This window comes from Anarrhichthys ocellatus, unplaced genomic scaffold (assembly GCF_004355925.1).
Source record: "Anarrhichthys ocellatus isolate YVR2014 unplaced genomic scaffold, GSC_Weel_1.0 scaffold43, whole genome shotgun sequence".
NCBI lineage: Eukaryota > Metazoa > Chordata > Actinopteri > Perciformes > Anarhichadidae > Anarrhichthys > Anarrhichthys ocellatus.
The window spans coordinates 228375-251884 of record NW_022280073.1 but is presented as its reverse complement, the minus strand read 5'-3'; the positions used below and the strand labels follow the sequence as shown (position 1 = coordinate 251884).

General features: G+C 41.7%; 1 protein-coding gene across 1 annotated transcript in view; it reads left to right on the top strand.

Annotated features, from left to right (window-relative positions):
• The window catches only part of LOC116395079 (oxysterol-binding protein-related protein 10-like), a 54408-nt gene that overhangs the window by 3589 nt on the left and 27309 nt on the right, over positions 1 to 23510 (top strand). Inside the window, exons 2-6 of the mRNA XM_031868610.1 lie at positions 1758 to 1936; positions 5402 to 5481; positions 15297 to 15389; positions 16766 to 17135; positions 19774 to 19886. Of these exons, the coding sequence (XP_031724470.1) occupies positions 1758 to 1936; positions 5402 to 5481; positions 15297 to 15389; positions 16766 to 17135; positions 19774 to 19886 (835 nt within the window). The remainder of the gene's footprint in view (positions 1 to 1757; positions 1937 to 5401; positions 5482 to 15296; positions 15390 to 16765; positions 17136 to 19773; positions 19887 to 23510) is intronic.

Sequence of the window (23510 nt, the reverse complement as noted above, 5' to 3'; positions counted from 1 at the left end):
TGTTTACAAACAGCAGGCGACAAATGTAACATATTGTACCTTTAACCGTGGTGCTGTTACATCATAAAACAGATTCATCTTTCAGTGATTTGTAATGGTTTTGGAAGGCACAGACGGGTGATCAGAAAATGCTTCTATGTGTGATTGTGCGGTGCGTAGTGATTTTGTCATTTTCTTTGGAGCACATTGAGCGACAATGTCCGTGCAAGTGTCAGCAGTGTTAACATGACATTATACTCTGCCATGTCCCCCCCCCCTCTACCTAACACACAAAAATGAAGTAGACAGGAGCTTATTGATTCACACTGCTTTATGCTTGGGTTGCTGATCATTTACATTTTGGTAAGGAGGGGAGGTCTGCCTGCTGCACGCCACACAGTCACATAACAGCAGTGGAGCGGAAGAAACAGATTGCTGTGTGAAAACAGATTTAAATTATTCATAGTGGCCTCTTTCTTCTCATCGCTGGGTATCCTTGTCTTATAGTAAACCTTTGTGCTTTTTTTTTTCCTACCCCTGTAGCACCCATTCACTCTCTTCATCCATCCCAGCTTCAGTCCCCCCCCCCGTCAGAGGTTCTCATCAGTGCTAGAGATACTGCTTCATGGCCATATTAAGACTCCAGGGTGAAATAAGTCAGCCCTCAGTAGCTTGCATATGAGCTCCATTGTGAGATGGAATAAGATTTGTCCTCACTCTCATCACCAGTGGAGAACGCTGACTGAGCAATACTGCACAAACAGTGGTTGTGATAGTGTGTGTGTGCGCGTGTGTGTGTGTGTGTTTGTGAGACAGAGACAGTGTGAGCAGGAGGTTCAAAGGGGAGAGATAAAATATAACAACCGGAGCACAACAATGACTCTCAATAGATGCGCTCTTATGATGTTTCAAGCCACAACACTGCAGAGGACGTTACAGTGATTTGTTCGTGTCTCACTCCCTCACCGTGTCTCTGAATTTAAAGATGAATAAGAGAATTGTTAAGTTTTGTTTTATGTGTAGTGAGCTTTCCCAAGTCAGAGAGTAAGAAAGAAGCAAGAGTGGAGTTGTGAATATCTCTGGATTTAGTCATTTTATTAGTTTTTGAAATCAAACAACAAAACAGATAAGAAGGCAAACACAAAAACAACAAACACAGGATCATTCAAGCATGCAAAGAAGAATATCATCTGCATATGGTTAAACTTGATGTTATTACCACCTCTGTGGTTGCACCTGAAACCATTGTTTTATGTCTGTTCTTTTATCTGTACTTTATCAGAAAAGGTCCAAGCAAAGGGCTGAGAGAGAATGAGAAGAAGTTCAGCTTAGATACAATTTATTTGAGTTGATGGCAACTATACTTGTAAGTGCAAAACCTAATGAGTAAGTCAATAAGAATAATACATGAAAACACCTGTTTAACAAGCTTAAACTTGCAGAAAAGTGATGTTATTAATCGTTTTGTGTCCCCCATCCACTACTGGTAGGTTTTAACCATAGCGCGCTTGTTAAGCCAATGGCAAATTGTTATGAACAACTTAAAGCTAAACTGTTTAGCCTAATTGGCTACATTTGGCTAATTGCCACATTAGAATTTATCAGATTGTTGTAGATTTACTGGCTGACATGGCAACCCTCTCTCCCAAACCAGCTCCTCCGTCCTCTAGGCCCTCTCTGTCCCAACCACTTTGCCTTTGCTCTCACCCAACCACTCTCCATCTCATGTTTCTTCTTTTGACGGTCTCTTTATGTCTCTCTCACTTTTCCTCCTGCAGATATTTTGTACTGGACCCAGAGGTTGGCCAGCTCCAATATCATCTGAATGAACTCAGTAAAAGCCAGCGACCTCCCAGAGGGTCTCTGCCTCTTCTTGGAGCAATGGTGGTCTCCTGCGACGAGTATCCCTACATGTTTACCATTCAATCCACTACTGGGGACGCCTACAAACTCAGAGGTAAGAGAATGGGTCTTTATGTCTTGTGCAAAAAGAGATTTTTTCTCATAAGATTGGAAAATGGCCAGAGATGGGAATTCTGTAACTCAGCGATGTTGCTGTTCCTCCCACTCATTTGTTGTCATAATAATAATAATAATAATAACTTTATGTATATAGCACCTTTAAAAACAGTTTACAAAGTGCTTTGACAGACAAAGCTGCAAAAGCAACGCAATGAAACAACTGAAAGCTCAACAGTGAGGCCCAACAAAGCACGTCAACAAAGGTAAGAGTTAAACCCGGATAAAACAGTACAATAGATAACATGAAATAAATAAACAGTCAATGGTCATGGGAACCAGACCCCCAGCATCTCAATAAAAGTTTCAGCTCCCTGATGGATGGGAAAGCAAAGTGTAACACACAGCCGCACAGGAGTGCTTCCTCCTAGAGATTCTCTGTTAGCGTAGCATGAAGGAGCCTTTAGGTCTGTACTTTATTTTTACAGTGCACTGGAGTGATTGTTGATGCAGTGCTACAGTACCCTGTTTGCTTGTCACTTGTCTTATGTGTCAATAGCACAGAGTTGAATGTTATTGTCAGCAAAAACTGTGCACACAGTGTACAGGGAGACAAAATCTGTGAGGTCGGTACATAGTACATAAATATGAACGATTTTATATACAGGTTTCAGAGCATTAATATAGTATCAAACAACTATTTGCTATGTGAATATATAGTGGAGTGATGTCTAGAAAAGACAGACTTTCTTTTCGGCATGACAGCTAACCACGAACTGACTCTGTCAGAAAGCGCTATAGCAACAGCCTTGACAATGGCATATTGAATTAAGACACATGGTGCATTGTTTATCTTTATACAGTATATTGGGTTAAAAAAGTGGGAGAAAATACGATAAATGTCTATGCAAGCACTGAAAACAAGTATGTTATTATTATCTTTAAGAGTGGTGAAAATCAGAACAATTTAGTAGTGATTATTGAAAACCGGGACATTTTAGTCATGTTTGGTCACCTTACCACCTGTTCTTTGTTTGGATTATCAATTAGTTTGTTTCTGGCTGCTACTGGCTGGTCCTGGCTTCCATGTACCTCCTGGTTTGTTTTCTGTCTGCTAGCGTTAGCTATAGCAGTAGTGTTAGCAACATAGCTACCCTTAGCAGCCTGGCTACTTTTCAAAGCAGAAAACGAGCAAACAAATCCCAATTTGAATTAGAAACCAGTATTTCTGTTAGAAAGAACTTTATTGAATTAAATGAAACCAGAATTAGCTAGCTAGTGCACTACGCAGTCCCGCCACCTCACTCCCCACCGCTAAGACGCTACTTCCTGACTTTTAAAACTGCTTTTCTCCTGCAAATAATTTGTGTAGCCCAATGTGTTAGAGTTAGACCATAGTGAAGGGACTAACACAGGGGTGTCAAACTCAATCACAGAAAGGGACAAAATTTAAAACTTGGACTATGTCGAGGGCCAAACAGGGTCAACATTTATTCAACAATATGGACAGGATATTGGTTAAAGTGCAAAAAGAAAACGTATTTCGGCTTTCTTCTCCTGAAGCTGGAGGTTTAGCGCAGTGAGATGCTTCCTTGCACAAAAAGGCCAGCTCACATCGCCACTTTTCGTCCCAGAGGTCCGTGGTGTCTTTCCCTTTGCTTTTCAAAACCTTGCAGATTTCCTCATGCAACTAAGAAAAATCTATTCAGCACTTTCCCTCAACTTAGCCATCGCACCCCTTTGTGATAGGCCACATCGCCATGCTCAGAATCTTACTCCTCAAGAAAAGAGCGAAATTGGCGGTGTATGATGCAGTGATACACTGTCGGCTCACCTGCTCATTTCTCCCGCATCCTCCCCACTAATCCGTTCTTTTCACCTCACATCGCAGGTGCTCCATCAGTCCCGTCAGTTTGTCCCACGGCGGTTTGATTTCATTCGCACATTTAGATACTTCTTCAAATACCTCTTTTTCCGTGGTTGTGCCATGCATTGATTTAATTCCCACAAGTTCCCCAGTAACGCATAAACTTGACTGCACTCCATGGATGAAGATTGACAGCTGTGCAGTATTAGTCACGCCAGCGCTCTCATCCACAGCAAGGGAATATGCAATGAAGTGGTGTGCGTCCTATATACTGGCGGGCCAGTTATGATAGACATATGATATTTTTTTGAGTTGTAGAGTTTGACATGTCTGGTCTAACACATTGCAGGCTATCATGGTGTTTGACCTAAAAATACTGATTTCTATGCAATAATCACGCAGTCTGAGAAGTGTCAGTAAAACGCAGAGCAGACCAAATTGAGGTGTGTGTGTGTCTATATACAGTATGTGTGTGTGTGTGTGTGTCTGACACATGAAGAATACTGTGTGATTGGCTGACCGCAGGGGTCACAGTATTCCTGTGTGACTGTCAGAGTTGTGTGAGTTGCCAATCTCCATACGTGACAGCTGTAATTTCCTGTTCACGCTCTCCTCGCCTGTCTTGCCTCTCCCTCACTCTCTTTGTCACAATGGTGGCTTTTTGATGGAACTGTGTTCAAGTCAGATTAGATATGTCGATCCGTCTTCCTCTGTGTAACCTCACAAAGCTTTCATTTCTTTCTCATCAGCAGAAAATTAAAGATATAACCAGTTCAGAGTACATTTGGCTTCTCTGGTCTTGTTTGTGAGATCTTTAATTTGCCTCTCAAACACATTGTTACAATCTGTTCTATCAGAGAGGCAGGTCTGGCATTCATACAAACAGTTGTTAGTGCCAGAGTTGTTGTGGAGGCAGAAAGTTATTTCTCATTAGCTGAGTTAAATCTTACAACGATATAAAATAGTGACATGGCAAAGAATGTGTGGAAAAAAACACAGTCCATGTTAGCGACTGCATGTTGCTAACATGTATAGTAACCTTTTATAGTAGAGAAACTCCCCTGTGGCCACGCAAGAAAATGAATATCCCATGGCTCATGGTTTAAAGAGGAAAATGCTGTCCACGTCCCTCCATGTGGGTACTTTGCCAGGTTCGTGTTACACAGACCCATCTGAGATGCAGTCATTGGAAACTGTTTGGAAAAGAGCGGGCACTTCCAAAAAAATACTTGGCAGGTGATTAGAAAAAAGAGCGGGAGAAGAGCTAAAACATCTTTTTCATCGAGAAAGTGCGGATATTTGCATTCATGACAAAAGCAAACAGTTCAGAAAAATATATTGACGCACAAATTAATCACACAAAGAAATGCCCCCAGTATGTAAAGGCCTTTATACATTAACCCTTGTGTATATGACATCATTTTGTATTGAAAATGTTCTCTTAATATTTCAGTTTCTATTGAGTCTCTCCTTTAACAGTAAACGCACTGATTATAACTGGCATAACCTTTGATGTGCAGGTTATTTCCTGGCTCAGGGACTGACATCAGGAAACACAAATTTTGATGCTGTGTCTCTGTTTTCTGTTCCTGTTAGCACTGGACGCCCAGGAGCAAGAGTTGTGGATGACTCAGCTACAGCTGTGTTCCCGACGCCACTCTGAAAGCAGCGCCAAGGTATTCACACACTCTCTCTCACACACACACACACACACACACGCACACACACACACACACACACACACACACACACACAATCCTCCTTATTGGATTACAGCTATTCCAAATGTACAGAGAAGTGTACATTTGGCCAGACAGGCAGGTGTGGTTTCTGGGCATAATGGAGCCAGACATTTCCATCCACTATATGCTCCAGTTCAGCTGCTCATTACAGCGAGGTTCATCTTATTCAGCCTTTCTGTGCTGCTTTACCCCTCTGTTCTCAAACAGCTGAACCACCAGCCAATGATGTCACTAATGGTTTGTGCTCCCGGCCACCATTTTGCACTCCCAGGTACATTAAAGGTAATGCTTACTCTGGGTTATGATGTGTGCTGTGACATTAAAAGATAAGAGCATTTTTTGTCTCCTCTAAATGGACAAGCTACAGAAACACACACAAGCTGTGTGCTTTGATGCTGTTAGTTTTCGCACTACACTAAATTACACAATTTACTGCTCGGCTCCATCTCACTGCTGAAAGCCTCCAAACAGCAACATCTGTTCAGTCCCTTTCACAAACAGCAAATCCAAGAGCATAATACCTTCTATCTGGACATCTTGGTTGCTTTAATGTGCTCCTGCATGGGCTTAAGTCGATATTTGTTAGGTTTTGGTAAATACATTCTCTTAATAGCTTCAGAATATGACTAATGTAAGACTGACCACAGACTCACAATGCATTATGGGTAAAAGAAGTTACTTCAGAGAGGAGAAAAATATGGCACTCCGCCAAGTATGGTAGAAAGATAACAGAAGACAAAAACAGCATACATCCAACAGTTGTTAGAACAGTTAAAAATAATCAGAAACATTTGAAGAATATGTTCCAAGAATGTAAAAAAGTAATGGATAAACAGTTGAAATAGGTAGCTAAAATTAGCTATACATTCTCTTCATAGCTTTAGAATATGACTAATGTAAGATTGACTTACAGCCAAGTATGGCAGAAAACAAGAAAAAGGTAAACAGCATATATCCAACTAATGGGTAAACTGTTCAAATAGTTAGCTAAAGGTTAGCTAAAAGTAATGAAAGCCGTTACCCTTTCAATTACCCTGTGAATTGCATATGCTAATCACTAGCATGAATCCTTAGTGCTAATTGCTGTTTTAGGAACACCAACATTCCTGTTTGTACCAGTTCTGCCCAGCGAAGCCAATGTGGAAGTGTCTTAAAACTTTCTGACCAGCAGGGGCGACTCCTCCAGTAAAAAATGTCTGATTGTATAGAAAATGACTCTACTTCTCTCTTGATTTATTACCTCAGTAAACATTGTAAACATGAGTTTATGGTCTCAAGCTCTAGTTCCAAGTCTTCTTCAATACAGAAAGATGTTCATTTAGTAAATTATGATCCATTTAGAGTCAAATAGATCATGAAGCAGAGTATGCTTTAGGGTGGGGCTACTGTGATTCACGGGTCGAAACCACTACCAGAGCCGTATACGGCATCTCTACGTCACTCCTCCACAGTGCAAATATGGTAACTTCTCTTCATTGCTTGCCAAAAAAACAACATGGTGACGGCCATAATCCAAGATGGCGACGGGGAAATCTCTGAACTCGAGGCTTCAAAACGGCAGTCCACAAACCAATGGGTAACGTCACGATGACTACTATGTCCACTTATAAACAGTCTATGGTTTGTACAAGCGTTTCCTACACACACATTTTGAGCTATAACACTTGCTTCCAAAAATGAGAAATCCCTGCCTTACTCCATTTCCAAATGTTGGCTCTGTCACCTCGAGTCTTCCTCAAGGTAAGCTCATCAGGATGCTAGGGCGAGAGCTTCACCGGCCGAGGGGGGAGGATGGCAGAACTAATAATACACTTCCTGCATCATTGACAAAAGTTTTCTCAGTGGCCTACATATGAGGTCAAGTTGAGGAATTGATTTGTCAGCCTGGCCACTAGCTCTCTGTGTTCATTTAGGTTCTGGGAGCAGCCTGTCTGCTGTGCCTGTGATGAGTCATTCACTGAAGATGTTGGAGTGTGTCTTCACTCGTTTCCCCCAGCTTAGATGGAGAGAAAGAGAGAGAGGGATTCATCGGCTGTTTCTGCTTGCGATAATTCACAAAAGGTCAAAAAAAATGTATGCATGTGTCTCATAGACTGTATTTAGAGATGGAAGACGCCTCCACTTCCTCCCACTGTGCAAAATGAAGCCCAAATATCCCAGATACGGGCGCTGCCATCTTGCACTTTTGACGTCATTTGAAGCCTATAGTCGGTAGTGATCGGGGAGACCAGTCACAGTGTCGACACACATATGCCCGAGCCAAGCACGGCCAAAGCTTGTTAGCGTGAGAGCCACTTAGCTGCTGCGTTAGCACTAACCATACTATCTCTATAAATACATTTATGATCTATCTATCTATTCCGATCCATCTGTCTGTCTGTCCATCTTTCTATCTATCCATCTGTCTGTCTGTATCACCGTCTATTTATCTATCTATTTATCTATCTATCCATATATCCGTCTTTCTGTCTGTCCATCTATCTATCTGTCCATCTTTATCCATCCATCCATCTATCCATCCATCCATCTATCCTCTATCCATCTATCCATCTATCATCTATCCATCCATCCATCCATCTATCCATCCATCTATTTGACCTGTGATTTGTGTTTCAGAAATGGAAGCTATCTTGCGACATGTTCAGTGGCTGTATGAACCGTAGAGCCGTCACGACATCTATTTTTATAAACAGTCTGGGCCTCATACTACCTGTGTCTCTATTAGAAGTTTTTTTGGTGGAGCTGAGATGTCAACAAATCCTCATACCTGAGCGACAACATACGTTTTTTTTGTCATTGCATTCTAAACCGACCAGCATGATCATCACCAAAATAAGTATTTTTTTGTTTGCCACCTCAACAATTAAGGCAAAGGGTCCCAACCTTTCTTAGCCAAATTTAGGTCTGTATGCATTTGTGACCTTGGCTATTTAAAACAGGTCAATTAAGAGTTATGAAACAACGTATCAAATTTCAAAACATCTAGCCTGAACCTGTATTTTGCTTTTACAGTATGCTAAACAAGAGTAATAAATCAGCTTCACAAAGTTCTTTCAATTTTTTCAAGCACAAGCTGCACCTTTGGGTAACCAAATACTTTACCCGGACCAAAACTCCTTGTAGCACATGACTGCATGACAGCTTCATGAGCTGTTTGACAGGGCTGACTGGCAGATCTACAGAGATAACTTAACAGTGGAATAGGTCTGCCGTCTCCAGTGTTAAAGTCAGACAATTTGTACGCATCTGCTCATTTTTCTGTGCTGAAACAATGTCAAAAGGAATGTCAGCATGGTTGGTTTTAAGTGTTTCAACAAACATACAATGCTGTAGTTTTTCTAGTGAAAACCGTCTCGAAGATGTACTGGTGCATCTCTTTTTCCTGCTTGTGTGATTTTGCATCACGTCCAAATTGTTACTCTAGCTAATTACTACTATTACTGTTATAAACCAATAAATCCTCCCATGTTCCTCCAGCAACATTTCGATTCTCCGGCTGTGTCTGCCGGGTGGGATGAGTGCACAGTGAGAAAGGGGTTGTGATCATCTCATTTTCCTCTTTTCCATTACACTGTACTTTTTTATAGAGCGATGAGAGAAAAAAAAAAAAGGCTCATGAGGCATGTGAAGTATACTTTTTTTATTTTTATGAAGGGATACGAGGAAGCTCCCAGCAAAAGCAATGCAAAGTCTGCCCTCTCACTGGCACACAGAGGAAATCCTGTTCTTAAACAGGCAGAAGCCCAGAGAGGCTTGATATTATACCTGTGGGGGATACAGTATGGCAGGTCAGATGTTGTTGAGTCAAAACAAATGGGGCAAAGTGTCTCTTTAGGACAAAAAAAATACACAGCAAATGTTCCATTCGGTTCACCATCTGTCACACCAGAGGCCCCTACCTGAGAGCTGAGTCTTTGCACTCAGCACTCACCTAGCCCTGCTTGCATTGCACGCTACTGCCCAAAGTAAAAGCTTTTAACCTCCTAACCCTCTGGCTCAGGCCCCTGCTCGGAAATGAAGAGAGAATACCTCTGCAACAACAATATATATATATATATATATATATTTTTGTTGATGCCGCTTGAATTGTGCCATGAATTTCACATATGATGTTTGTCACTTTCTTACAACAAAACTTTCTTGACATGTAAAATGACCTTTGGCACAATTCAAAAAAATGATTTGTTGACTACCGTATATATTTATTTTCCAAAATAAGGTCCCACAGTGGTCCAGCAGAAGGGGTGGGACTTCGCCTCACTATAGACGTCCTCAAAGGGATATTTTTAGGCCCTCCTCTCCTGAACAGCAGCCTTCAGAGGCTTAGCTCAGCCCTTTCAGACAGAGCTATTAAACTTCAATATGGACACTGGAGACACATTTTAATACCTGTTGTAAATGTAATCAGGTTAAATCATATTTTAATGCAGGGTGTAAAGGGGCTCTTTGAGTAACAGATTGATGCATTAAAAGGCTTATCAGATGCCAGAAACTGCAACTTTTCGTGATGCTCACACGTGATTTTACAATTGTGGAAGGTTATGTTGGCAACTATTTTAATTTACGTTGTGACGATCGCGAGTTAACAGTAAGAATACGGTGTTCATGTAACTCTGTAATCTACCAGGAATGTGCGCTTGCGTGTATGTGATTGGTCAATGCAGCGCCATGCCGAATGATGTTGCGTTGCATTGCAGAAAAAGTTGACGATTGACTGATTCGACTTCTTTGCCGGACGACCCTGCATTTTATTTATCAGCGCCCTCTACATTGGCAATCATTGGCCACAATGGACTGCCGCCATGGACTGAAAGATCTTTCATACAGGGCTGAACACGGCAAATGGGATAGTTATTCCTTATAAGATTATTAAATGCAACTAAAAAGCACTAAGCCTTGTTTATACTCTAGCACAGGGGTCACCAACCTTTTTTAAACTGAGAGCTACTTCAAGGGTACCAAGTAGTATGAAGGGCTACTTATTTGATACAAACTTCCTGAATAACAAAGTTGCACAGATCACCTTAATAATAATAATATATGTGAAGAGACTGTTTGATCACATGTCAGTTAATTATTCCTCACAATAATTATTAATAATGATTTCCACAACAATGATGGTATAGCTACACATACATATTTAAACATGCAACTTTTATTTCTGTTAATCTGTTTCAACATTTGAAAGTCAGAGTCATCACGTGATTGAAGCTGGTTACTTTTGCACATAGCGCCTGCTGGTGAATGATGCAGTGGTAATGTAGAAATTATGGGTCACCTTTGCATTGCGCAATGAAGCCTGCATGCCGGCCCGTCATCGCGGGAGCCCCGTCTGTTATCACCGACACCAGCTTTTCCAATGGTACCTTTTTCTCCACGAAGAAACTAGTAACCAGTCTGGTCTATAGCCGAGCGGGGGATCCAACCCTCCGTGGCGCGCGAGCGTCTTCGGGCGCCCGCGTTCAAACCTCTAGTCTGGGCCTTTTCGGTCGGATTGCGTTGCCTCGCCTGTACCCCCGCCACCCCTGAGTTGTTGCCCCGCGGCCTGTTCCGAGCATTTACGGACCTGACGACGGGGTGCGCTCGCGGCTCGCGTCTGGCACCAACGGGATGCGCCCGCCATTCAGAACCTGAAAACCTAGTGCGGTGCGGCGGCCTCGTCCTGGCTGTCCGCCGTGCGCCTCCGGGTACCCAACTCCCTTATGACAAGAAATATTGTCATTTTAAAATCTACACTAATGCAAGCGTTTTTGATTTAAAAAAAACAGCAACTACAATTTTAGACGGAGCTCCATAGTGACTCGTGCTATTTTTAGAACATGCCTTACGGGCGACTCACGTGGTCCCTGCGGGCGACAGGGTGCCCGCGGGCACCGTGTTGGCTACCTCTGCTCTAGCGGGACACCATGGCCCAGGCCTCCACAGAAGGCGCACGTGCTAAGAGCATGGATAAAGGCTTTTATGCTTCACCCGTTGCCTGTCGCAGTATTCTCCGAAAAACACCAGGGGTCGTACGAAATAAATATACTGTGAAGAAGCAAGAAGTTAATGGGTGTTCCCAAAAAGAACAGAATGGAACAGACTTGCAAATCCTCAACGGTGAGAAGAATCAAATTTGTGGCAAAACATGACAATGTCATTTTTGGCCCTTGCGCCAAGAGCACTACTGCAAGCCTTAATCTATCTTTAGAGATGGGTTTTGTGGGTGATAGATTGGTGTGAGATCCTATGAAACTTGTTTTCTCACTCATTAATGTGACTCATCCATGTTGGATTGCTGTAACTTAACTAATAAACTGTAAATACTCTTGTTCTGGGCTTTGTTGCAGTTACCAAACAGCTTCAGGCACATTACCATACCATCCTCTGATTTACATACTGTATATCTAAAGACATCAAAAACGGATTCATTGAGATTTATAATGGGCTTACAGATATGCATGTATATAAAAGTTTTAAAAAATTACAAAAAATATTTTATTGCATCTGGATTTAATCACTGAAAATAGAAGGTGTAAATTGAGCCTCGCAGCCTCATAGAAAATCCATAGACTACAGAACATTAGCAGACATCTCGTCTCCTGGTGAGGTGTGTTTACTCCTTGTTTTGCTTTTGAGATGAACCCTTTTATCTGTGACAATTACAAGTAGCCCACATAAGAGACATTAAGGCAGTGAGTGTACACAGTAATGTCACACCAACAGTAGTGTGTATTTTAGCCTCATATAAGATAAGGAATGGTTATTCTGCGTGTAGTCCAGCATCACTGACCACACACCAAGTGAACTGATGAGGCCCCTCTAAAACCCCTTCTACGTATCTGCACTTCATCTGCACTACAGAGAGATGACTGATGGACCCAAACAATAATCAAAGAAAGAGTTTGAGTATATTGTATTGGAGGCAGTGTGTGTGTGTGTGTGTGTATGTGTGTGTGTGTGCATAGATGATTTGAACTGTGATAGCATTATGTCTTGTAATAGCTCTTCTCTCGCCATTTCATCAGCAAGCGCCGATGACTCACCCTCCCCTGAGAGCAGCACGTGTGCGGGTGAGGCACGATCTGAGCGCTGGTTGTGTGTATGTGTGAGAGTGTCCGGCTCCCAGACAACCCTCCTAACCCAGTGAGCCACGGTCGCCCCCAAAATTTATAGTGCGTTTCAGCTCATTGTTTGGCTGTCCGGCCCTTACTGTTTTGGTTCTCTCTCACAGCGCTCATAGTGTGTCTTTCAGCCACAGCAGGCAGAAACAGTTAGACACTAGCTGGTTAATATAGTGGAGCATTGAGCAGTTAAAGAGACAGATATTTCCTTCAAGGGTCGGTAGAGACCAAAATCAGTGCTAAAAGTAAACAAGTAGACAAAATAAAAACAAGGCAGGTTTAAGAGGTTTCTCTCTCCATTTTGAAACCAATACTCAACAGTCTTACTGGTAGAAATCACAGAATGAGGCAGGAACAGCAGGTTATTTACAGACAGCAGCCTCAGTAGACCATAGTGCAATTCAGCCTCAAGGCATGCTGTGAATTGTCCCAAACTGATTACCAATTGTCACAGCCATAGAGGTAGAAGCATATCAAGCAGCATGATAGAGAGTAGGAAAAAATATATATATTATCAAATTAACTATAACTAACCCTTACGTCTTCTATGATTTATTGCAATGTTGTACAATTTTAAAGTGTTGGTTGAAAGAAGCCACCCACCAAAATATTTTGCTATTCCAAGAGCCTTGCCCGTCTTGCAAAATAGAGTTTGTTCGGAATGTGGTGTCTAGGGGTAAGCCTTGAATATGGTGGCATGTATGTTCAGCAATCTTTATGCCAATCTATATGTCAGATTTTAAAATGACTTGTGGGCAAAGTTGACGGTGTGCTAGCAGAAATCTTATTGAGTGTCTAAGATGCAAAGGGTTCTTCTTGGGAGCATTGACTGTCTGTGCTCCCAAAGCTTCATTGCAATCTTTCCATTACATTGTGGCTATTGTATTTCAAGTGGATAGTCAATTATTCATATTCATCCTCTGGGGATCATGGATGACCGTTCGCTTTTTAGATTGTCTCATGGACGAAAAGGATTGACAAGAGGAAATGTTGATGACTGATGGTCATGGTAAATGAAAGAGGAAGGGGTCCCCAAAATCATGAGGATTGACTTTCAAATGACCATAAATATTCAGACCAAATTACAGGAGAATCTGTGCAGTTGTTGTTCGGATATCTCGCCCCGGAACAAAGATAAACTGACAGACTGACAATCGAACGCTGCCATTCTAATGGGCTGGATATTGTCCAAAATTAGCCTGACCCGAGCATGGTGAGACAGAACTTATGCCACAGCGATCCTCTCAGCCACATGGGTGCAGAAATGATAAATTATCACCAATGTGCACTGTGTCACTGTTATGCCTCTCTACCTCTTTTTTTGCTCCTCTTTCTCTATAGGTCCTTCGGTACCCATCTGTTTTCTTCATACTGTCTGTCTGGGTTAAAGTGGACGTATCATGCTCATTTTCAGGTTCATCCTTGTGTTTTGGGTGCCTATTAGAATGCTTTAATGTTCAAAAACCCCAGCGCTAGCGTTAGTCGCTAACAGTACCTGTCCCTGCTGGGTCACGACAGCCAAAATGCCAAACTCCATGCTCCAAAAAATGGTCTTGTGTAGATGGCAACCCACAATTTGCGAAACTATAGCGAGATGGTTAAGATGAGGCATTGACCTCGAAGCGAGTCTTGCAAGAGTTTTTGCAAGTTTTACCAAATCCTTTGTAACCATCTAGACGCAACATCAAAGCAGTAGTACACAAAACCAAAAGGTGATTTACATCCACTTCTTATCTACAGTCTTTCATTGGCACACACCACAAATGGGGAAACACACAAGCCTGTAAAGTGATCATTAAAACAAGCTCAAATCATTTTAGGGTGTCAACAAAGTCAGTGCAGTTGGGTTATTGGTTCACAGTACAAAAACACAATCAGAATTGATCTTTACACTGAGTTGAACCTGCTGTGGATTTCTTTGCTGCTGCACTGATTGCAGCGTTTCCATGTATACACAGTATGTGTCCGACTGAGCCCTAAAGACTGGAAATCAGAGGTATTAATGTGTGCAGTTTCTGGGAAAGGGATAGAGGAAATAGCTGTAGTCACTGTTGGACCGAGTGCTCATCACAGCTCATCTCACACACTCATTAAACAAGCTGAGATGTCCCAGTGGCCCTGCTCTGTAGCAGCAGTGTCAGTACTAATTACCTCCTGGGATCAGAGAGAAAACCTCATCATCCCATGTCTCTTTCCTCTTCGCCGCTCTTCCTTTGTTCTAGTTCATTATCCAGAAGAAGTCAAACATTCTCACACTGTCCTCTTTTCTACAGTGTCCCTCTGGTTTATCACCCTTCAACTACCTTTCTCTCTCTGTTCAAATTCTCACTGCCCACGTATTTTAATCTCCATCTCTTCACAACCAGGGCTGGTAGTGTGAAACTCCTTTAAACCGCAACGTGACAACTGCAGAGGCCGTCACTGATTCTGTTTACTGAAGGTCTCTCCAGAATTATGCGGTGTCAATCACAGCATCCACTCTGTATCTTGTGGCAAGTGGCAAGAGTTTGACATGGCTGCAGTGAGAGAATATATGCCCCTCTCTGTGTCACTGCTGTGAGGCAGTAGAGGTTACAACTCAATGTTTTGGACAAAGAGCTCTTCCCATTAGTTTCATATATTATTAATTTGTTTCTGTGTGTGCAGGTGACGATCCAGGCTGAAGGTCAGCAGAAGAGCCTGGTCAACTCGATAGAGTCCCTTCCCCCTCGAGGTGGACCCCTATCTTCTCTGGATGAGGTAACATGCCATTTATTGTGTAGGCCAGATAAGTAAGCAATGACAAACACGCCCACCCTGCACTCTTAAAAATGACCCGACCATACAATGAAACTGTGTTGTCAATAACTTTCGAGGGAACGTTTTTTCTCCTGGATTGCATTTGTATTTGACAATTTATAAAGTCCGCATTGGGGATAGGGTGTCAACAAACACAGTACTCTCATCCATGAGCAGGAGCCTCATGAGCAACCCTGGGTGGGTTCTAGATGAAACCCTTACAATATAAAAGGGTTCTAGGTACAACCCCTGAGTGGGTTCTTGTTAGCACATTTAGAAGGTGAAAAGGTTGTCAATAGAACCTCCAGAGAGGTCTTTAGGAGGAACCATCGACCATAGAAGGGTTCTCTGTAGAACCTCTTATAGGGGGTTCTGTGTGGAGCCTTTCCCAGATGATTCTAGGTATAACCCTTTATGTTGAATTCTACATAGATTTTGAGTGGAACTTTTATAAAAGGTCTACCAGGAACCAAAAAGGGTTCTCTTCTGGAGACAAGCCGAAAAGCCCTATATGGTTCTAGTTAGCGCCTTTATTTTTAAGAGTGGTAATCTCTGTGCGCACCAACAGATCAGACAGCGATTAGAGAGGTTATAAAAAAGTCACCAGTTAGACCAGATTAACCACCATTGTTTTCTGAGGTAAAATGCAGTATGACTGCTCATGTTTCTTGACCCTATTTTTAGCAAATTTTCCGATCTGACAGCTTTAGCTCTGATGAGTATATTATTAGAACCAATATAACTGGTGGCTTAAAGGGATCATATTGGTGTTTTGAAGTGGGGTTATATGAGGTACTTAATCATAATCAGTCTATTACCTACAGTAGATGGTGATCAGCAACCCCCAAAATTAATCACCCATGCTATAATATATGATAGTTTTCCTTTAATGGCTCCTCTTTGCTTAAGAGCCATGACCTGGCTTATGAAAAAATGAGCAATTTCAAAATTTCCAAGGAATAATTTCCAAGCAAGATAACTAATTCATGCTCTCTGCTGCATGAATGCATTTGGGGATCAGTACAAACACTATTTCAGATACATTCATTTGCCTGCTCTCTATTTTTTTGTGACATCTTGAACTTGGACAGCATTTGGGTGGAAGAATAGCTAAGGAGTAACTCGGAGTGTCCAAGACTGCCAGTTGAGTTCAATGGTACGCTTAGCCTAGCCTGAAGCTGTGGTGTTTTTATTTGCAACACGTGGGCCCACAACACTGAGCTTTTTTAACATAAGCTAAAGCTTAAATGTTACTTTTGGTAAAACTGGAAGCATCTCCCCCTGCTCCTCTTACTCACCTTCTTTTCTTTCTCTCTTTCCCCTTTCAATGGATCAAGGACCTACTCCTTTTTAAGGCCACCTCTGCAGCCACTTTGAGCTGCCTGGGGGAGTGCCTCAGTATGCTGCAGCACAATGTTGTCCAGGCCCTCAACCAGAACCAAAACCAGAACCACTCCCCTAGTCCCAGCCTCAGCCCCAGTTCAGCTGGTTTGAATCAGGCGGCTCCCGCAGAAAGAGTCAAGTCATGGAGTCAGCGCTGCAGCTCCAGTGTGAACCAGGGGGAGCCGGGTGTTCTCAGGTCCAGCAGTCAAAGCCCGACTCACGGCTTTCGTGAGAGCCAGAGTCCCAAAGACAGCAGCAACAGCGGAAGGCAAGAAAGTGGCCACAACCACATCCAAAGCCAGAGTCAGGGCCATGAACATGCAGGTGAGTTGACGGATGGCTGGTCAAATTTGAATAATCAGGAGGCAAGGATGAATCTTTTTGTGTCTTTGACCTGGATACGTGATCTGAATCACAAAAAAAGCTGGTAAATCAGATGTAAATGCATGCAGAATGCAGTGCATCATCTGGGAACCACCTCTGGAGGTGGCTTCTTAAAATACCCTCTGACTGGTGATGCTTCACTTCATAAGCCCGCCACAAGAGCAAATGAGTCTCATTCACTCCTTTTTCTTTGGTCTATTGTTAGCAGGATGCAGTACTTTGTGGAGATGGAACGGCCTCTCTGCACGTTGCACATTAGTCAATGTTTGATGGAAGGGTGAATGATAGTAAAATGTTTTGGGTCAATGGACTAAAGGCTGGAAGGAATCCATAAAACATAAAGTTATACCTCACAGATTCTTTATAGGTGTTTGAAGTATGTGATGTATATTTGAGTCCAAGCAGCCATGACCAACTTTGGCTGAAAGCCCAAGGTCATATGGTTATGATCTGTTTGATAGCCAGCTCTAAAAAAAAAGTGCTTTGTCTTCAGTTATCACCAGAACCTTCTTGATTTTTGCTTCGTTTGAATGTCAGGCAGCGTGACATGATTTTGTATTGCTACCTGGCTGCCCCAACGATGGAAATATTAGTTGGTTTCTGCTCAACAAACCCGACTGTTAGGTTAAAGCAGGATGTCTCTACTTGAACGACTGACGGAAACGTTGCCGTGGATGGTTATGGATACTGTAAGACCCAATAATTTAATAATTTCCTGGAAATGTAGTAACTCCTGAAAATGTGGTACAATTTGCACTTAACCTGATACAAATGTAGTAAAACCCATTAATGTAATAACTTGACCAATAATGTGATCAAATTTCCTGGCTGATATTAGAGTAACATTTTTAATAATAATGTAATACTTATGATGGTTTAATCATTTTGACGAATGTAAAACAAGATTCTTCTTTCCTAGAAATCTAAAGTGCAACTTTATCAAACGTATAAAACGTATTTTATTAACGTATTCTATTCTCATGTAAGCCCAGTGGTTCCCAAACTACTTCATGTCAAGGACCCCTAAACTTACACAAATTTGACCACAGACACACATTTAATAAGTACCCCATCCGATAGGATTACTGTTTTTAAATGTTTTACTACTGAAAGTGTATGAAACTCATAAGCAAAATAGTCATACATATTGTCATTTTGTTACTTATGGATGCAATTAAAATGTAAAAATAATTGAATATCCTTTATGTTTGGAAATGTAAACTCTAGACTTTGAACAACAGATGGCAAGTGGTACGTTGTTACCAGGTAGTGACGCATTAAACTAAAATCCCTGTCAATGGGAAATGCTGGTAAAGCAGAGTTAGCATTACTTAAAAATGTTATTTCAATATCAGTCAGTACATTTTACTAAATCATTGAGTTTTATCAGGTTGCATTTGCAGACCTTATTACATTTTTCGGAAGGTCATTAAATTATAGGGGCTAGAGTCCCCAAATGAATCTGTACCACCAGTATAAGGTAACAACTTGTTGTGCACAAGAAATATTTAAAGCCGTGGTCACTCTTGTCTCTTCAATGCGACTTTTGTCATCCGATTGTGCCAGGACGCATGTCTGTATACGCTCCGAGATCAGATCTTGCTCGCATTGGGATCCGATCAGCCAGAGATGCTCACATTGTGTCAGGATCTCACTGAGGTGTGGACAACATGTGGGCACAATCCGGAAAATGTATCAAATGTAGGTCTCCATCATCGTCCTCCCACAAAAGAGTTCCTCTCCAGTGGACAGAAAAGGGAAAAGAGGGAAAATGGTTTTGAGCACAGCTGAGACCTGCTGTGAGCCCTGTTAAGTTACTGCTGAATCAAAACCCAACATTTCCTGATTGGGCTGCTTCAAAATAAAAGCTTTTAAATGATAAAATAGCTTCTGACTTTTATTGGGAAAAATTTATAGGAAAATGAGTTTATCACATAATTAGCTGAGCTTTAGCTGCTATTCTTCAATTGCAACAGGACTACTAATACCACAGGGAGGACTAGTAAGCAGTAAAAATAACAAAGAATTTATAGGAAAATAAATGTTTATCCAGCCACTCCTTTGACCACAAAATATATCCAATCACTATCCGATCAGGCGGGTTGCAATGAGGACAGCTTAGTTCCGATCACAAAAGTCGCATTGTAAAGACGTGGAACGTGTAAACACGGCCTGAAAGCAAAGGGCAGCTGTAAAAATGTACTTTGTGTATTCCTGCTCTCCAGAAGGTGAACCTTCTGCACCTTGAACACATTTGCTTTTATCCAGACCAAAACATCAAATTTGCACTTTCAGTCCACCCGAGGTAATAAACCCTTTTAATGACCCAATGCCACAGTCTACATTTTGTCCTCACCACTAGTAAGACTCCAAGAATAGCATAATCACCAATACGTGTGTCTGCCGTTGAGTGAGTGGTTAGACAACCGGTTATGAGAGAAATGGAATGCATTCTAATTTGTGAATCCAAGTCTTAGCTTTACTATCCTGCTGCTGCCTTGTTGCCAAGAGGAGAAGATTTGAAAAAAACCTTTGTATTAATTGTTTTGATGGTGATGCTATTGATATTTCTCTACAGATAGTTCCACTGGATGGTCCAGATCTCTTTCTGAGAAGAATAATGGTGCACAAACACCTCTCTCCTCCTCTACCTGGCCTTCTTCCACCCAAACACACAAGGACCCTTCTGAGGTAATCCAAACCACATTACTGCTTCATACATCTCCTTGATTATTATGCAAATTTAAATGGCAAAATACGGTGTCAACATAATTCTACTAGCTGTGCAATTTTTTTAAATCCACAGTTCTATATGCTGTTCTTCTTGCTTGACGATGCATTGACTTTGCTTCGGCGATCAAAGTTAATTACATTGCTCTTCTAATTGTTTGCATTACTCTCAAGCGCATTTATCAAAATGCTTATTGTGTAAACCCTCACATACAAAATATTGCACCCAACCATCAGAGCTTTCTAAACATAAACGTGATATGATATTTGATTTAATCTTTTGAGTAATCTAGCATTTTCATATTGCCACAGGATCTGATATCAGGTAAATGGCTGGTTGTACCAGTAAGCGTGCATTTCATATAGGTCTCACAAACAGCTTCAACACTTCTTTCACTTGAAGCCACCAGCACATGACAGAACACATACTGTAAAAAGAAGATGCTGCCCATCACTGTGTGCACACCGAACCAGTTCTCTCTGGTCTGAAGGGCGAGGCATGGTGCAAAGTGTTCAATTTATCAAAGAAAATCTTGAAATGATGAGGTCCAGTGTCGTCGAGTGGCAAATCAAGCCAATGATTTCAAAAGTGCCAGACGAACAGATGTGGGTACTTTGCACAATGCTGTGTAGCAACCCATGCTCCTCTGTCAAGCATTGCTGATGCTCCAGCAGAGGCAAAGGACACACAACACTCCCCCAAAAAAGTGGTCGTCTAACCCATGTTTATTAAGACATGCCAGCACTGTCTTTGTGATATCATTTTCTGTCCAACTCGAGCAGCCCAAAAAATATATTATCTGGCATCATGGCTCAGCGCTGGTAATAGCTGCCCTCAAACACATCTCCAGCACAAAGTTGCAGCTGATTGTGGTACATTGGTCAATCAGCACACATAGTTTTAGTTTTAATTTTTTTACCAGCGGCTGTGGTTTCAGGTCGTCCGTCCGTACCATTGTCATGAAGGAGATCTCTCGTTCATGAGGTCACTGTGACCTCTCGTGCGTCCCAATCTCGGGAACGTGTTATCTCAGGAACACCTGGAAGGAATGTCTTCAAATTTGGCACAAAATCCACCTAGACTAAAGAACTGATTAGTTTATGGTGGTCAAAGGTCACTGTGGCCTCACAAAACCCATTTTTTGGCCATAACTCAAGAATTTCTATGCTAAATATGATGATTATGTGTGATTCACTCAAATGTCAAATTATGAAGTGATGACATTTTGGAGGGACATGGAAGTAAACCTCAACTTCCCCAGTTGGTAGAACCATACAACAGCGAGTTCATTTGGTTTTTGACCATTTTTTTCTTAATCTTTGCTGCAATTTGGTATATTTATGTTATATACAAACCAAATTGTAAAATGATATATATATATATATATATATATATATAGAGAGAGAGAGATCGATCTTGGCGGAGTGCAAAGCCCACATTTAATTCTTGTATGCTTACATCAGTTGTCATATCTGATAATGGATGGCCACGCCTACATATTTTATTGGCTGCTTGCAACACTCACCAGCTTGTATTGTATTCAGCCCCTTGCATTTTTAAATTGTTCCATTTTGCGATGCCCTCTTTCCAATCTACGCTGCGTTTAAGTGACACCTCTGTGTTCCTTGATTGTGATTGCCTATACAACTGATGTTGTTGTTCTTGTTGTTGTTGTTTTAGCTTTGTCAGTTTGTCCAAAAGCAGATATTAAACACTCCACTCAGTTGACATTCTCAGTCCTTACTCTTTCTGAGCAGCCAGCGACGTGCTAAACACTTTGCCCCCAAGCGTTTTCTCTTGGACAATGAGCTTCTAAAGTACAAAATGTTCTGTGCACAAAAAATAACATAATTTGCTCCTTTTACCAACAGTCGGGCAGTTTATCTTGACTGATAGTTAACGTCATAGCTGGCTGTAGTAGTATGTACTTGCAGTTGTATGCTGCATCAACAGGCTTTGCGTTGCTGGCAATGCGTTCCCTTGTCTGGTTGTTCTAGATTTGACTCACATGGCTGTTGTGTTATTGTCTGACTCTTTGTGTTGCCCCTTTTGAGCCAGGCTAACATCATTGTAGCGTTACTCACGTAACATAACAAACTGTGGATGCTCTTGCCAACAGATAAAATTGGGCAGACAAAAGCGGAAGCGGAGTGAGCAAAGTTGCATCACGTAGTGCACCCTGGGTATTGTAGTTCTTATTGTGGATCTCTCAGAGTAAAGAGTAAAATGTAAGAGTGATGGAGCTGTATACAAGCGAGTGCCGGCCCACTTCGAACACCGATCCTCATGCCAATTTGTACAACTCGAGGTCCTGTGATGTTCTCTCTCTGTGACCCTCCAGCTCCTCTCAGTCTGGAATTCTGTTTGTTTTTCCTCTCTTTCTTCTTCTCTTTCTGCCTTCCTCTCCCTCTCTCCTGTAATGAGTGCCATCAATCTTAGTCCTTGGACCAGAGATGGCCTTAGTGAAGTATTGATGTCTGTTATGCTTCTCTGCCTCTGTTTTTGCTCCTCTTTCTACTTTGGTATCCATCTGTTTTCTTTCTACTGTCTGTCTGTGTTAAAGGGGACATATCATGCTCATTTTCAGGTTAAAAGAATATGTATTTTGGGTGCCTACTAGAACATGTTTACGTGCTTTAATATTCACAAAACACATCACTTTTCTCATACTGTCTGTCTGAATATACCTGAATTCAGTCTCTGTATGAAATGCTTTGTTTTAGCGCCTGTCTCTTTAAGCACCTTTCCCGAAAAAAAACCCTGGGCTGCTCTGATTGGCTCGCCAGTTGGAAAAGTGAAGGCAATGTGGACATTTCTTAAACTTGCAATCTTTCTAGTGACCCAGCAAGGGGGTCGACTCTGGTTGCAATAACAAGTCTGTTTGTTTAGAAGTCTATGAGAAAATGACTCTACTTCTCACTTGATCTATTAGTTTATGGCCTCAGTCTCTAGTCTTCTTCAATACAGCATGATGTTCATTTAGTAAATTATGGTCCATTTAGAGTCAAATAGACCATAAAGCAGAATATGCTTTAAAGCGGGGCTACCGGAGTCGTATACGGCGTCTCTACCACACTCCTCCACAGTCCACTAATGGTCACCTCTCATACAGACGCTAGCCGACGGTGAGTCTGCATTTGATGAATTGGGAGTGAGAACGGGTTGTATGGACACCTAACAGTAGAAACACTGACTATAAAAATGGCTGGCAAAGACCACTGACTCAAATAAATATACTCCACTGGTACAAAATGTTCATGGCATTACCACTAGCAAGACGAGACCCTGACCGGCTGCTAGTTTGTTAAATCCATAAATGTTCTCCAGATCTAAAAGTGCCACAATTTACGTCACGGTTTTAACAGTCCAGCCAGTTAACCCTTTAAGCACGGTTCAAGGTAGAATCCTCTGAAAGGGTTCCATGTGGAACCTTTATAAAAGGTTTTACCATGAACTAATAAGGGTTCTTCTATGAGGACAAGCTGAAGAACTTTATATGTGACTTAATCTTGTTATAACATGTATTAAGTGGCTTTTTGCTGAATAAATGTTACTGATATATGGTCCTGTTCTATTCAGTGCTA